This window comes from Manis javanica, chromosome 17, assembly GCF_040802235.1.
Source record: "Manis javanica isolate MJ-LG chromosome 17, MJ_LKY, whole genome shotgun sequence".
Classification (NCBI taxonomy): Eukaryota; Metazoa; Chordata; class Mammalia; order Pholidota; family Manidae; genus Manis; species Manis javanica.
In genome coordinates, this window is record NC_133172.1 from 46,813,477 (window position 1) to 46,827,658 (window position 14,182).

Sequence of the window (14,182 nt, forward strand, 5' to 3'; positions counted from 1 at the left end):
TGTGACAATGTGAAATGCCTACCAGCAGTCTCCCAGGACAGCCTGGCCCTGACCTATGTCTCCAACCCAGAAGGAGGCAGAGGGGGAAACCAAGGGGCGGCTAGATGTGCGCCTGGACTAGTACCTAATCTACCTGAAGTTTGGGATCAGATGAACTAATGTATGTTAAAGAGCAACACCCCCAATACTGGACCTCAAATGAATAATCCAGAACAGGGACAGGAGGCCAGCAGAGACTCATAAAAAGCAAATGGGCTGTGTTTCTACAAGGTCCTGCTCTACCACCACACCCTCAGCTGGGCTCTCTAGGCTGCAAGCAGGGACCTTTCTCATCTTTCTCTGAAGCCCCCAGGCTGGCAAGGACCGAGACACAGGCTTGCTGCCAAAGACAGCATTTCCCCAAACACCAAACAAGGACGATAAAAAGGACCCAGGGTCCAAGAGGTTGAGAAATAGGGCCATGCTGCCCCCTCCTAGAAATTTACACCCTACAATTAGCCCCCTACATAAGAAGTCCTAAAGCCCAGAAGCCAAGGGACCTTACTTAACCCAGTAATTCCCAAATTTATTTGGCCATGGGGAATATTCACTCACATGTAAGTCTAAGAACCTCCAACAAATGCTCCTAGGGGAGCACACTTTGAGAAATGCCGACCCCCATGGAAAGAGTGAGTCACTGAGTGGCTGAATGAATCATTACTTAATTAAGTACTGGGTGAATGAATTGGAGGAAGGAGGAAGGAAGGGAGGAGGGGAAGGAAGGAGGGAGGAAAACGGCAAGTGGATGGAGGGAAGGGTAGATGGGAGAGTGTGCAGGGTCCCTGTCTGCTCTCCTAGAAACAGTACAAAGATTTGGGTATAACTGGTTTTTTGGGAGGCAATCCCAGGAAGCACCGTAAGGAGTAGAGAATTAAGACAAGAGAGGGAGCAGAGCCAATGAATGGTGCATTACTGTGGACAACTGGGGCCCAGCCCGCGTGGCTCCCTCTGAAGGACAGTGCACAACACCCCTGGAACTGTCCCGCCAAGGGCAGGAAGCTGGGGCTTCTATCCACCAACCCTCCTCTGTGGGAAAAAGGTGTGGAAAGATGTCAGCCTCCTGGGTCTAGCTTTCCTGTTTGTTTGGGGGACTGGGTGGAGACTGTCTGACGTTGGCTCTGCTCCACCCGAGGAGACAGGACTGGGGGCTGAGCAGAGGCCCAGCCACTCTCAGAGCTCAGCCCTCCAGAGTGGCAAGCAGTGGCAGGGCCATTCTGAGCACAACTTCCTCCTCGGCTTCCTGATAAGCTTTAGGGTGGGACACAGGCAGGCCAGCAGGCCACTCCTCCACATCCAGCCCCCCTCAGAGCCGCCATGGACCAGCCCCAACCCACAGACCCTGCTGAGGCCGCTCCTGAGCCGCTGCTGGGTGACCCACTACTCCCTGCAGGGAGCCAGGGAGGGCCGGCTCGAGGTCTGCGGGCAAGCAGCTCCTACCCACAGGGCCCAGCAGCTCTTGGGCATGGAGGGCCCTCCTCACCTCTGTCTCCCTGAGGATGTGGCCCCTGATGTGGGGGCCACATACTCTCTGGGGGTGCCCAGCCCTGCTCAGCACATCTGCCACAAACTGGTGCGGGCACTGGAGTTCCTGGAGCTCATCTCTGTCAACCTACTTCTGTGTCCCTGGAGGAAGGAAATCAGATCCCTAAAGGTAAGCACCGTCATGCCCTTGACCAAGGGGGTCCCAGGTAGGGGCCAGGGCTCTGCCTCCAGGGAGAGCAGTGTGTCCATCGTGCCCACTGACTTTGGTGCCATTTTACAGTTGGAGAAACTGAGAGCTAAAGAGGCTAATCTAGGATCACCAGCTATCAAGCAGCACAGACAGGCCTCAAACTCAGGCAGTGCAGCTCTCGACCATGAGGTTACGTTGTCTCTTTAAAGAGAAGAAACTAAGGAGCTCATAATAAACAAGGGAAGGACTTTGGCTTTGGAAAGCCACGGGAAAACTTTGATCTCTTCTGGCTCCAGGCCAGGGCCCCTGGATTGGGAGCCAGGATACCAGGGCCTCACCCCAACTCATTCATTCTCTTGCTGTGACTTGAGACAGGTCCTGTTCTACCTCTGGGCCTTAGTGTGCCCTTCTGTAAAATGGGACAGAGGTAACATGATCACTGGCCAGGTTTCCATTTGACCAACCTCTCTGGCCCACCTGTTTCTCAGGAGCTTCCAGTGCCCCTGGCATCAGCAGGGTGCCTTGATCCTGCCTGGCCCCTCTCAGCCACCCTGCTGCGATATATCCCACCTCTAACAAACACCCGTTTCTTCCACATGTACACTGGGAACTCTGCCTACTGGGTGCGGCCTATACTTTCTGCACACACACTGCATGGCATTCTGCGCAGGCTGGGCTGCATGGCCACCTCCGAGGCTGAGTTTTCACTGGTCCAGGCCGTCAGCGAGGAGGGACACCAAGCAGATGGTATTGGAGATCTTCCTAGTCAGAGTCACATGTGAGGCTCTTCTGGAAACCTCAGGCAGGCAGGTCCTGAGGCTGGGCAGAGAGAAACTGGTCAGGCTCCCCTGCAGGCATGGCTCAGAGAGAAGGCCGGTGAAGGCCCACAGCTGTCTCAAGGGGGCCCAGCCAGGTGCAGGCCCCTCAGAAGGAGTGGGATCGGAGAAGGCTCTGGCTGAGGGCCTTGTCCATCGGAGCTCTCTGCCAGTGGCCCTGAGCCTGCCTGAGATCTTGACAACCCCCCAGAGCCTTCTCACCGGTCCGTGTGTCCCCTCAGATCCCCAGTGCCATACCAGCACATGCTCGGACAGTGAGGAGTTTTTGACCTGCTACAGTGGCCTTGTCCTACACCAGGCAGCCCTGTTCTCCAAAGACATTGCCCTTGAGCAGCCTGAAAAGAAACCACCTCCAGGGTCTAGTGCTGGGCTCCAGCCCACCTTCAGGTGAGGTGGTCTCCCCCTTGGGGGCAGCAGTGAGCAGCCCTGGTCCCTGATGTAGCTCCTAAGAGCAGAGGGGTCACCATCCCCAGCCAGCTCTGCCTGACGCCCAACCCCCAATTGTCAGAGAAGTCCTGGACCTAAAGCCAGAAGCACAGCCAAGCTGGCCACCCCCGGCACACACACCGCTCCCCCAGCTGTTTCCTCCGAGATGGATGAGCTCTGTGAGCACCTCTCCCACTTCCTCTGTCCCCCAACTCTAGCAGGCCAGCCCAGGGCTTCCTAGACCCTGGGTTTGAAGAGAATGGACAGAGACTCTCATGAGGACAAAGCCTGCCGGTGAGGACAGAAGCCCAAACAGGAGGGTCACTTAGCTCTGGGGATGTACTCAGGCCCCCCTCTCATGTACAAGAGCCCCCCTAGCATTCACTATGTCTCCCCAGGGAGCCAGTTCCCACCAAGAACACCTCCCAGAGAACAGCTGAGGATGTCACCCCTGGGTGGTACAGGAGCAGACACCCTAAGCAGGCTGCTCTTCCACCAGGAATGTGATCAGATAGAGGTGGCAGGTCTGAGACCACAGCATGGGGCTTCTATTAATCAACCCCAGCTGGTCTCAAGTCCCAGCCCTGCCACCTACTGTGACTGGACTACACACTCACCTCTCCAAGCCTCCTTCTCCTCATCTATAAAGTGGGTGTGGTCAGATGTACTTCACAGGAGGCTGGGAAGAGTTAGTAGGGTGAACTAGGCATAGTGCCCCTCAATACTGACCTCAGGGGGTGCATATCCCTGCTCAGTATGTGACCTTGGGTGAGTCCTCCTACATCTCTGAGTGGCAGTTTCTCTCAGCATCCTTAAGGTACCCGTCACAGGGCAGATTAAAAGACAGATGTAATATGCCCCTAGTCTGCTTAGGGCCCACTGCCAGCCCCCATTTTCTCTCAGCTAGCTTCTGGTTGGCAGAAAATAAAACCACACTTGGGAGGTCCAGCTCAGCTCACATGCCTGCTCTCTATTCAGGGGTTGGGGGCTCCACCCATTGGGGCTGCAGGTGCCAAGACTGTGCCTGGAGTAGAGAGATCCCCTCCACCAGCCATCTTCTGCCCACACATATGCACAGATGCATGCACACTTGCACACAGGTGGGTGCTTCCAGACTCAGCACACATGTACCCTTAGGCATTCCTCATTGGTGTCCCTACAGAGCATCCTTCCCCAGCCACTTCCTATGCCGTGGCAGATGATGCTTGCCTGGGGCAGCCTGTCAAATTTGCATCTGTGAAGTGGGGAGGATGACTCCTGCCTCACAGGGTAGTGGTGAGCAGTAAAGGTTATGTAGGAAAAGGCCCTTTCTGGGCACACAGCGGGTGCTTAATAAATGGGGCCTGCCTTGCTCTCCCCAGAACTGAGCCTCTGACCCCACTACTTTCAGTCTAAGATCAAGGGGGATCACAGGTGGGAAGGATTCAAGGAGCAGCAGCCCACCTCCCTCCCAGTCGGAGAGCCCTTCACTGAGCCAGCTCCTACACGGGCTTTCCAAGGCCAGTCAGGAAGCAGAGTGCATCAGAGGGAGAGAAGCACCCTGGTCCGTCACCCACCATCCACCCTGCCCCAACCCCATCACTCAGCAGTCGACATGCAAGCTGATGAAGTGTCAGTGGCTGGGATCCTAGGGGAAAGTGAGGGGCCAGACCCCAACCACAGCCTCCATGCTGGGGAGGAACATCAGGAACGGGATGGGCTGGATGCACGCAGAGGGTCCTCAGGGGAAGGGGTGAGTTGGGAAAGGGGATGGGCTCAGGAACCCAGGGCCTGTCCTCTGGGACCCTACTCCTGGGTCTGACCTGGAGCAAAGGAGCCTGGGAGGGCAACTTGACCCATGGTTCCAGGAGCAGAAAAGACAAGCTAATGATTTTTCTTTGACCGTCTTTATTCATTTTCTTTCTGATCATTAATATGCAGATGCCCAAACCCAAACAGAACTTGTGCTCTCACCCCAGCATTCCCCATCTAGGTAAAGACCCCACCACCAACCTGTCAGCTAACGCCTAATGTAGGAATCATCCTTGACTGTTCTGCCCCGAGCCCACCAACCCTCATCCAACCCATCTCGCTCTGTCACAAGAGCCCAAATCTGACCACGTCTCGTCTGAGCTACCTACCGTGATCTCTCACTCAGATCCATGGAGGATGCCAGACCCCTCTCTGGCCCCCCAGCTTCCACCCTCATCCCCCTTAATCAGCTCCAACCAGCCGACAGGGAATCCTGTTAAACCCTAAGGTCCACCATGACTCCCATGTGCTCATTTCCCTCGAGGGGGTCCCACAGGCTTGGCCCCTCACTATCCTTCTGACCTCATCTCATGACCCTTTCCCCCCAGGCCACTGCAGCCAAGTGGCTTCTTCTAGGTGTTCAAACAAGCTAAGCCCACCCCTACTCAGCCTCTGCACAGACTGTTCCAGTCCAGATACTGTTTTCCAGAGTTACTAGATTAGTTCCTTTCTTCCCTACCCCTGCAGTGTGGCTGTCCACTGTGATACTGTTAGGTTCATCTGGAAGTGTTTATATTCCATTTTCCACTCCCCTAGATCCTAGTTCATCTTGTTTACTTTGGGGGTGATGTGAAATGTTACTGTGGTGCTAGGAGTCACTTATACAGAAAGATACATTCACCAAAGTGTCACTGCCTTCTCATCCCTGCAGCCCTGATCCCATTCTTCCCTTCTTCAAGCCTTTTCCCACCAATCTATCCTTCCTATAGTTCCTTTGCTCTATCTACACCTTTACTTGCGTCTCTTCTTTCCTATGTAAAGGGAAGCATGGCAGAGATACTCCTTTGGACATTGTGGGTTTTTTTCCACTTAAAAGGAAGTCCTGGAATTCTGTTCAGAAAGCTCTGCCTTGTTCCTTTATACAGCTGCATACTACTACATTGTCCGGGGGCACCATAATTTATTTAACCATTCTCTTATGTATGAGTCTTTAGGTTGCTCCCAGTGTTTTGCAATTACAAACAATGCTGCAATAAGTAACCTTGTGCATATGTATTCTTAAATTGTAAAAAATATGTATTAGATCCTGGAAGTGGGATGGCTGGATCACAATGTAAGTCACATGTTATGTTAGGTGTTAACAGATTACTCTTTAGAAGAGTTATACAAGTTTGCACTCCCACCGGCAATGTATGAGAGTGCTTCTTGTTTCCCCACAGCCACCAACAGAAGGTGTTTTGTGGTTGTTTTTGAGTTTTGTTTTTGTTTCTCTTGCCAATCCGGTAGAAGAGAGATGTTATCTCAGTGTTCTTAAAATTTGCTGTCTTAGTCCACTGGGCTGCTATAACAAAACACCACATACTGGTTGGCTTATAAACAAGAAATTTATTTCTCACAGTTCTGGAGGCTGGAAGTCCAAGCTCAGGGTACAGGCATGGCTGTGTTCTGGTGAAGTTCCTCTTCCAGGTTGCAGACTGCTGACTTCCCGCTGTGTCCTCGCTGGTAGAAGAGGCTCAGGAGCTCTGCGGGGGCTCTTATAAGAGCACTGGCCCCATTCATGAGGGTCCCACCCTCATGACCTAATGACCTCCCAAAGGCCCTCCTCCCAATACCACTGCCTTGGGCATTAGGTTTCCAACATACAAACTTGGGGGAGACACAAATATTCAGATCACAGCATTTGCTTTACTCTTATTCCATGAATTTATTTTTCATGTTTAAAAGCTACTTTGATATCGTTTTTATTGTCTGTTCCCATCTTCTCATTTTTCTATTGAATTTTTGGTCCTTTGTCCTTCATTTTTGAAGAACTCTTCAAAGATATTTAGGGCTTTAACGCTTTGTCTGTGATATATGTTGTATTTTCTCCCAGTTTGTCAACTGTCTTTTGACTTAACTTACAGCAGGTAAGTTTCCACAAGTACTCAGATCTATTTCTGAGCTCTCTATTCTATGCCACTGGTCTCTTTGTGTATTTATGTGCCAGTTCACCATACTGTCTTAAGTATAGAGGTTTTATAGTGTTTTAATGTCTGGTAAGACCATTGTAGTTATTCTTTTTCAGGGGTTTCCTGGTTATTCCTGCATGTTTATTTTCCTATATGAACTTCAGCATAATGTGCCTAACTTCATAAAGCCGGCTGTGATGTTTCTACTGGGATTGTATTAAATTTGTCATTTAACTTGGAGAGAACTGATATCTTTTTAAAGTTGAGTCATCCTAGTCAAGAATGGGATGTCTTCATATTTGTTCAGGTCTTATTCCATGTCTTTCAGGAGTGTTTTAACATTTTTCTTGTATAGTTTTGCACATACATTTCTTGTTAAATTTACTTTGAAGTATTTTGTCTTGTTACCATTGTAAACAGGATTTGGGCACTATTAAAACCTGTTTATGTATGTGAATTTTGTATCCTGCTACCTCACTGAAATCTTACTGTTAGTTTTTTTTTTTTAACCACTGATTCTCTGGGATGTATTGCTGTATTGGAGTTCATTCTTTATCCCAGGAGAAGGGAATGCTAAAGCTGCTGGCGCCCTCCAGCTTTGGTGTGGGGTTTTCTCAGGGATATTTCAGGGTGGGGCAGCTATAAGGAGCTAAACTTCATGCTTCGTGCATGGAGGGTCCATGTCTGTCCTGCTCACCAGGGTGGTCCTGGCACCCAGCAGAGCCTAGCCTGAGGCTAATGCATGGGAAATATTGTCAGGAGATGGAGAGAAATAGAGGCCTACTTACATATTACCTGGGGACTCGTGAGCAAATGGCTGGCAAGAATGCTGAAATAGTATTTCCCCCATAACCCAGCTGTAGAAACACGCATGCTCTTCAAATGCTCTGAAAATGAAAACGCAGGCTCTCTACCACCCTGGCTTGGAGCAGACTGACAACAGCGTCCCCCTCCAGGAACGTGCGAGGGAGTCTGGTCGCCCTGCAGCAACAATGTGGAGGGGGTTTGAAGGAGCAGGAAATAGCCAGGAACTGCTATAGACCCTCTCTATGTTCCTAATTCATTAAACTGTCCCCTTCCTAGTCTGTGAGCCTCTCTCCTTGTGAAGGAGGAAACAGAACCACAGTGTCCAGGGGAGGAAGAAACAGACCAGAGAAGTGAAGGGACCTGCTCAAGGTCTCACCACCACTAACCAGGGAAACTGGGATCCCAGCCCATGTTTTGACCCCAAAGTCCAAGCCTCACACACAAAGCCAAGCAGCTTCCACAAGGTAAGATACATTTAACACTTAGGAATTGGTCACTGCTCATTTCTCTGGGTACTTCCTAAAATAAGCCTAGAGCCTCCAAGATCTGGCTACAAATGCATCTGCTCTGTGCGTTAGGGAAAGGGCAGGTGAGAGGTCACCTGGACCCATGCCGAAGGAGGTCTGCCGAGAAATGAGACAGACTAGAAAACATTAGTTTTGTGTGTAAGGAAATCCAGGGCCTTAGAAAACAAGAGGCATCAGTTCTTTCCCATCCTGTGTCTCTCCCAGCCCTCCCTCTCATGAAAGACCACCAGGTGCAGATCCAGAGTTCCCATAAGAAATGGAAACATTTTGAAAAAGAAAAGAAAGGCCAACTGCATGCCCCATGCCCTGTTATTCTTAGAAAGGCCATGATGCACTTTTCAGAGGTAGAGTCCAGAGGGTCAGCCACAGTCAGGCCTATGATCTATAAGGTCAGTCGAGATTAACTGGTAAGAGTGTGCATCCATGCCACCGTGACGGGAAGTTACTGTGGTCACCGCCAATACCAAGTCCACCAGCTGCACCACGACCCAGTTTCCTGGGCATACCAGCTGAACTAACATTTATGGACTGGCATTGCTGCATACCAGACCCTGGTCTGGGACCCTTCCAAATGCCAGGTTATTCTCACAGCTCTGACAAGTGAGCAATGCTCCCATCTGACAGATAAGATAACCAGCACTCATAAGAAGTTCAACAACATGCCAAGGTTTCTCTGAACTCCTGGATGTCCAATTCTAGAAAGCATAAATCTCAAGAAATGGTTCTCAAAGGGTGATCCCTAGACCAACAGTCTCATCATCACCTGGGAAGTTGTACAAAACAAATTCTTAGGCCCATCCCAGACCTGCTGAATTAGAAACTCTGAGGGTAGGTTCAAGAATCTGTTTTAACAGCCACCCCCCCCAGAAGATTCAGATGCTCTTAGGTTAGAGAACCGTGAGCAAGAGAATCCCAAAGGGCACAAAAGTCATCAGCAGCTGCTGATCCTCTAAAACAGTGCTTCTCAATGTGTGTTTTCAGGGAACATGACCACTTCTGAGATTGATAACTGGTATTCCCAAATGAGGGTTTCCACTGGTTTATGAGAGTCCCTGGCTTAACCGACATTTAAAGGGTGTTTTTATCACAGAACTTCTTGAGGTTAACCAGGCTAATGTATCCTTAGGGTGTTACCCAAATTCCCTGGGCTACAGAACCCTTTTCTCAAAACACCTATTATTATCTCTGAGGACACCTGTGTTCCATGGACCCAAGTCTTAAGAAAAAGCCAAGAAATGCAGGAATTCAAGATGACAGCAGTAAATGCCAATACCCATTCTGGTTTCCGCAAGATTGGCTTTGTCTTACTTCTGTTTAATCACAGTTTTTGCCAGGCTCACCATCTTACGTATACTAAAGGAACACAGGGTTCACTGCAGCCTTAGGGGAGCTGCAGGGTTGCAGTTACCTGGCAAAGCAAGCCTGTGCCAGTGACCCTGGGGCCTTGGCTGAGTAATGCGCTGCCAAAGCCTCCAGAGGCCCCAGGCAAGGCATTATCAGTATCAGAGTCTCAACAATGGAGGCCAACATTTCCAAAAGCTTGTCAATTACTTTAATAACTGTAACCCTGCAGGGTGCATAAGCCAAAGGGCCGAGTGTTACTCATTCCACAGACATGTGAGCATTTGAAGGGGGCTCGGGGCACTAGGGAAATGAGGTAGTGTATATTCAACAGTACCCACGGACAGACAGGCTTTGGAAACACTCAGAGGTGTATATACCTCAGTCCTTCCCCAGGTCTGACAGAGGGAGTCCCAGGAAGGGTCTCTGACTAATGTGTTCCCCAGGCAGAGGGGCACTTCTCATCTAGGTGAGGGGCTCAGGTCAAAATCAAAGGGGGCAGGAAGAGAAACAGGTAAAAATAAGCTGGGAGTGCACAGGATAGGTGGTCTCTGCCCTCACAGGGTTGGTCCAGCGTGGGATGTAGGCCGAGCTGAGGACACTGCAGTAACAGGTGGTGAGGGTGATGTGATGTGAGGACAGAAGGGAGGGGCAGGGGAGCCCAGAGGGCACCGCAGCGCAGAAGCCAGATGGTGTGGTCCAGCCTGTGGGTGTCAACTTCCCTCTGGCCTTTCCCCCACCTCCAAGGCCTCTAGCAAAGTCCTGTTAGAACCTTCCAGCCTGTCTTAGTTGTGCCTTGTAGAGGTCATCATCCATATTTGAGTTAAAGTGTGAATGGGACACAGTATGTCCTGATGCCAACATTAGCCAAAGTACGAGCTCCAGCGCCTGGGGGATGGTGAGGCTCATGAAGGGAGGAAGCCACTAAGCAGGGAGTCACACTGGGAACAGAAAAGCAGACAGAGCCTGGGACCCCAGGGGTCTAAGAGCCACCACACCAGCAGTAGACCACCTATCTCCATATTTTGTTTTACATGTAAAAGAAATATACTTGTATTTTGTTCTTTTTAAATCAGCAGATACATGAAGTATTTCTGAATGGTTCTAATCATGTATTTTATGTGTAAAATTTAAAAAGCTTAAGTGTAAACTGGAATTATTTCACTAAAAATGCTAACTGAAAGAAAGTGTATATGCTGCTCAAGATTTTTTTTCTTCCAATTAGCAAGAGTCAAAGCAGCAGCAGTGTGCTGAGGTGTGTCTGACTTCATGCCCCACAGAAACACGCCTCAGGGTAAGAATGGGGCGATACCAACAGGTCTGGAACATGACAATTCAGGGATGCCAGCCCCTGCCAGGCTCTTCCCAGCCATTCCCACAAGTCTCTGGGGAGTGCCTCCCTCTGCTCTAAGAACCAGGCCCCCTACCTACCATGGGCCATCTACCCTTTTTGTGCCCGGGCTCACCACAGTTTATAGCTGCTCTATGACCCCTGCTGCCACATGCACAGGGAAAGCAACCCTGGTGCAAGCTGGGCTCCCTCTGTTTCATGGGACATCTCTGGGCTGGGAGACTTCTGCAACCAGCCCCAGTGACTGCAGCTGCACACAGCATCTCTCCATGAAGCCAGGGTGGGAGACAGTGGTTCTTTTGGACCCATACATTGCATGTTAGGAAGCTGGGTGTTTAAGAAATAAAAACACATCATCCTAGTGGCACAGGATGCTGTAGGGAGCTAAAATCAGTGACGTAGGAAACACTCCAATGTTAACATCAAGTTTTGGGTGAAAGGTTTACTGGCTACCACAGAGCAAGATTAAAAAATATATATATCACACTTCCTCCAAAACAGATACTCAAATTGAGCTGTGGAAAAAATACTGGCCTACTCATTTACAAACTCCCAAAGATGGCCCCACTGTCAAGGTACCTGGTCAGAGAGGCTCTTGCCTCCCTCAGGCTTCTGGTCAATCACTGACATTTGGGCTGAGACACATCCCCGCTGGGGATGGGTGGGGGACCATCCCACCCACACGGTCCAAGAATTGGTCCAGATGGGAAGGAGCAGGAGCCACAGGGCTTGCCCTCTTAGGAGTCGCCCCAGGACTGGATCACCAGGGGCACCTGTCGCCCATGTAGCATCAGGATGTTGCATGCACAGGTGCCACACTCACACAGAGGCTGGGACAAGGCCTTCCAACCTTTGTTAACACCAACCACTGCTAGGGAGAGGCCGAGGGCCGTTTTCCCAGAGCTCACACCTGACTCTTCCCTATGCTTGCTGCAGTCTCCTTGAAGCTCTTCTCCACCCACCTCCGAAACATCAGGAGCGCTACTGCTCCTAGGTCCCAACGTTCCGTCCAGACTGCCCCAAAAGAGAATGTTCTTCCCTTCTCCTGTTTCCTGCTTGACTCAAGGGGCAGCTTTGTCTTGCTTGAGCCATTGTGCACTGTCACAGCTGAGCAAAACTAAGATATTTTCTGAACCAATAAAGATGGTTTCATGCTCTATGGCCCAAGGTGATGCCTTGGATGGGAAAAACATTTCAAAAAGACTTATTGAAGGCCACTCGTGTTTTTCCGCCAGGCCACAAAGTCTCAGTAGTTCCAAGGCCGAAGCTCCTCACACAAGGCCGCCAGGGAGTAGAGGAGCCTAAAACGCCAGGGCTAGTGATCCCTTGTCTCAGCTGGGCACTGAGCTAGGCAGCCAGATGCCAAAAGCCACTCCCCTCACATGGAACTGGCAGCAGCTCAAGAAGGATCTTTATCACCAAGGAGACCAAGCACCACGCAGGAGCCAATGCGTGATTCTCCTACAGATGTGGACGTCTGGTGACAGGGTGGTAAATGCCACAGAAGCCTCACGCTGGGAAACCACTGAATGCGGAGCTCAAGCCAAACTGCACAATTCTGTGAAAGTCTAGAAATGCTGACTGTCACCGAGAACTGCTCAAATGATGAGAAAATGATGATACTGGCTCCATGTCCTGCTGGCTCTCCCCACACACATGAGGCTCTCCAGCAGGGGAAGGCAGGGTTCTGAGGACGAGGCAACCTGGGGCAGGAGTACATTCTAGAGCCACCAAAAGCCTGCATTTTGCCAATTCCACTGTCACTGGCTGCACAACCCTAAGGAGCCCCTCAGTCTGAGCTTCAACCCTCTCCCCTGGGATGTAAGGCACTCTCACCCTTTTGGGTGGTCTGAAAGGTTAGAGACCATGATCCCAGCATAGTTTCAGATGGCTTTTCCCTTAATGAGAGGGATCCAACAGTGGGAAGCCACTAGGAGAGGCTAGAGGAGGCACGCAAGGCTGGAGCACCGAAGAGCAGGACAGATCCATTGGTCCCTTTGTCATTTCCCGTAACCCAGGGGAAGACACTGGCAGGGGAGAAAAGACCATTAGGAAAACAAGTCTGGCTAGATAAAAAGCCCTCCTGAAAGTAGATATTTCCAAATTGCTTCTAATAGCTGACGTGGCAGCAGCAGGCATTTTTCTGGCATGATCTTTCCCATCCTATGGACCATGTTTCCAATTCTCTGGAGTTAATATTCGGTCCCGGCTTTGTTCAAAGAGTTCTAACATTTTCTGCATGTTGTGGTCAGCCTCAATCACCTGGAAATTAAACACATGGGTCATGGGGCTGCACTTGACCTGAACATCACATCACCTTCCCTTCACAGATGGGAGAAATGGAGTAAAGCTGGATGAGGCAGGGAGACAGAGAAGCCCAACATCACAGGCAGATAAAAAGGTCAGAGCCACCCAGCACCTGGTCCTAGGTCAATCTACATCCTCAACTTTATTTTCACTTGAAAACCCACTACAGCTGTCCCTGCAACAAGCTTGTGAATGATTTTTTTCTCATCATTTTACTCTATGCAATTTTCTATAAAGAGGGGGGAAAAAAAGACTTTCCTTCTTTAAAAATCTAATACAGTAATATCTCACTTTCCAGCAACCTCACTGCCTGGAAGAGCCAGGAGTAATAGTATTTGAGCAGCCCAAGAATATGTCCCCAAGGCCACGCAGAGGAATGTGTGTGAAACCCCCCTCAGATCCCATGCTATACACACATTCCTCACAGTCTTAGGTGTCCACTGCCTGCCTCAGGAACTTTGGCAGCAGCAAATCAAAAAATGAGGGGACAGGGAAGCTAGGGAACACAGAGCAGACACATCAACATAGTTAGGGCAAGTATCAGCAGGAGAAAGGAGAGTTACTACAAAAAGGAAACACCGGAATTCCAAAGACATTAGTGGTGTGGGGCAAACAATCCTACAGACCTCAGCACCTCCTAAGGGCATCACTGTGTGACAGCCCAGAGCAGCAACACATGTTCCTTCGGACGTCCTGGGTCACCAAGAAAAGGTGCAGTGAGGCTCTGTACCTGCCATCCACTGAAGAAGGGGTGGTCACTTCAGGAAGACGACCATCCCAAATGGGCAAAGCCAAAACCCAGGTCTACAGGCCACAGCTACCTGAAACGCTCCCACACTGACGATGCTGGGTAAGTGAGATGCTACCACGGTCACCTGTGATGACACTGAGACAGATCACCTTCTCTCAGTCTGTCCATCTCCCTCTGAGACTCAGTCTGGAATGGAGACCGAGAGAGAGAGAGAGAGAGAGAGAGA

General features: G+C 50.4%; 1 protein-coding gene across 7 annotated transcripts in view; it reads right to left on the reverse strand.

Moving 5' to 3' along the window:
• Positions 1-6,968: 6,968 nt before the first annotated feature.
• TK2 (thymidine kinase 2) overlaps positions 6,969-14,182 on the reverse strand; it is a 49,502-nt gene continuing 42,288 nt past the window's right edge. For 3 of the 7 annotated variants that reach the window (XM_073225895.1, XM_073225894.1, XM_073225892.1), the window contains one exon: positions 6,969-13,160. In XM_073225895.1, the coding sequence (XP_073081996.1) occupies positions 13,062-13,160 (99 nt within the window). In that variant the 3' untranslated portion in view covers positions 6,969-13,061. Of the gene's footprint in view, positions 13,161-13,831; positions 13,946-14,026; positions 14,143-14,182 lie in introns of all 7 variants that reach the window. The other 4 variants (XR_012126658.1, XR_012126656.1, XR_012126655.1 and 1 more) reach the window with 4 other exon arrangements.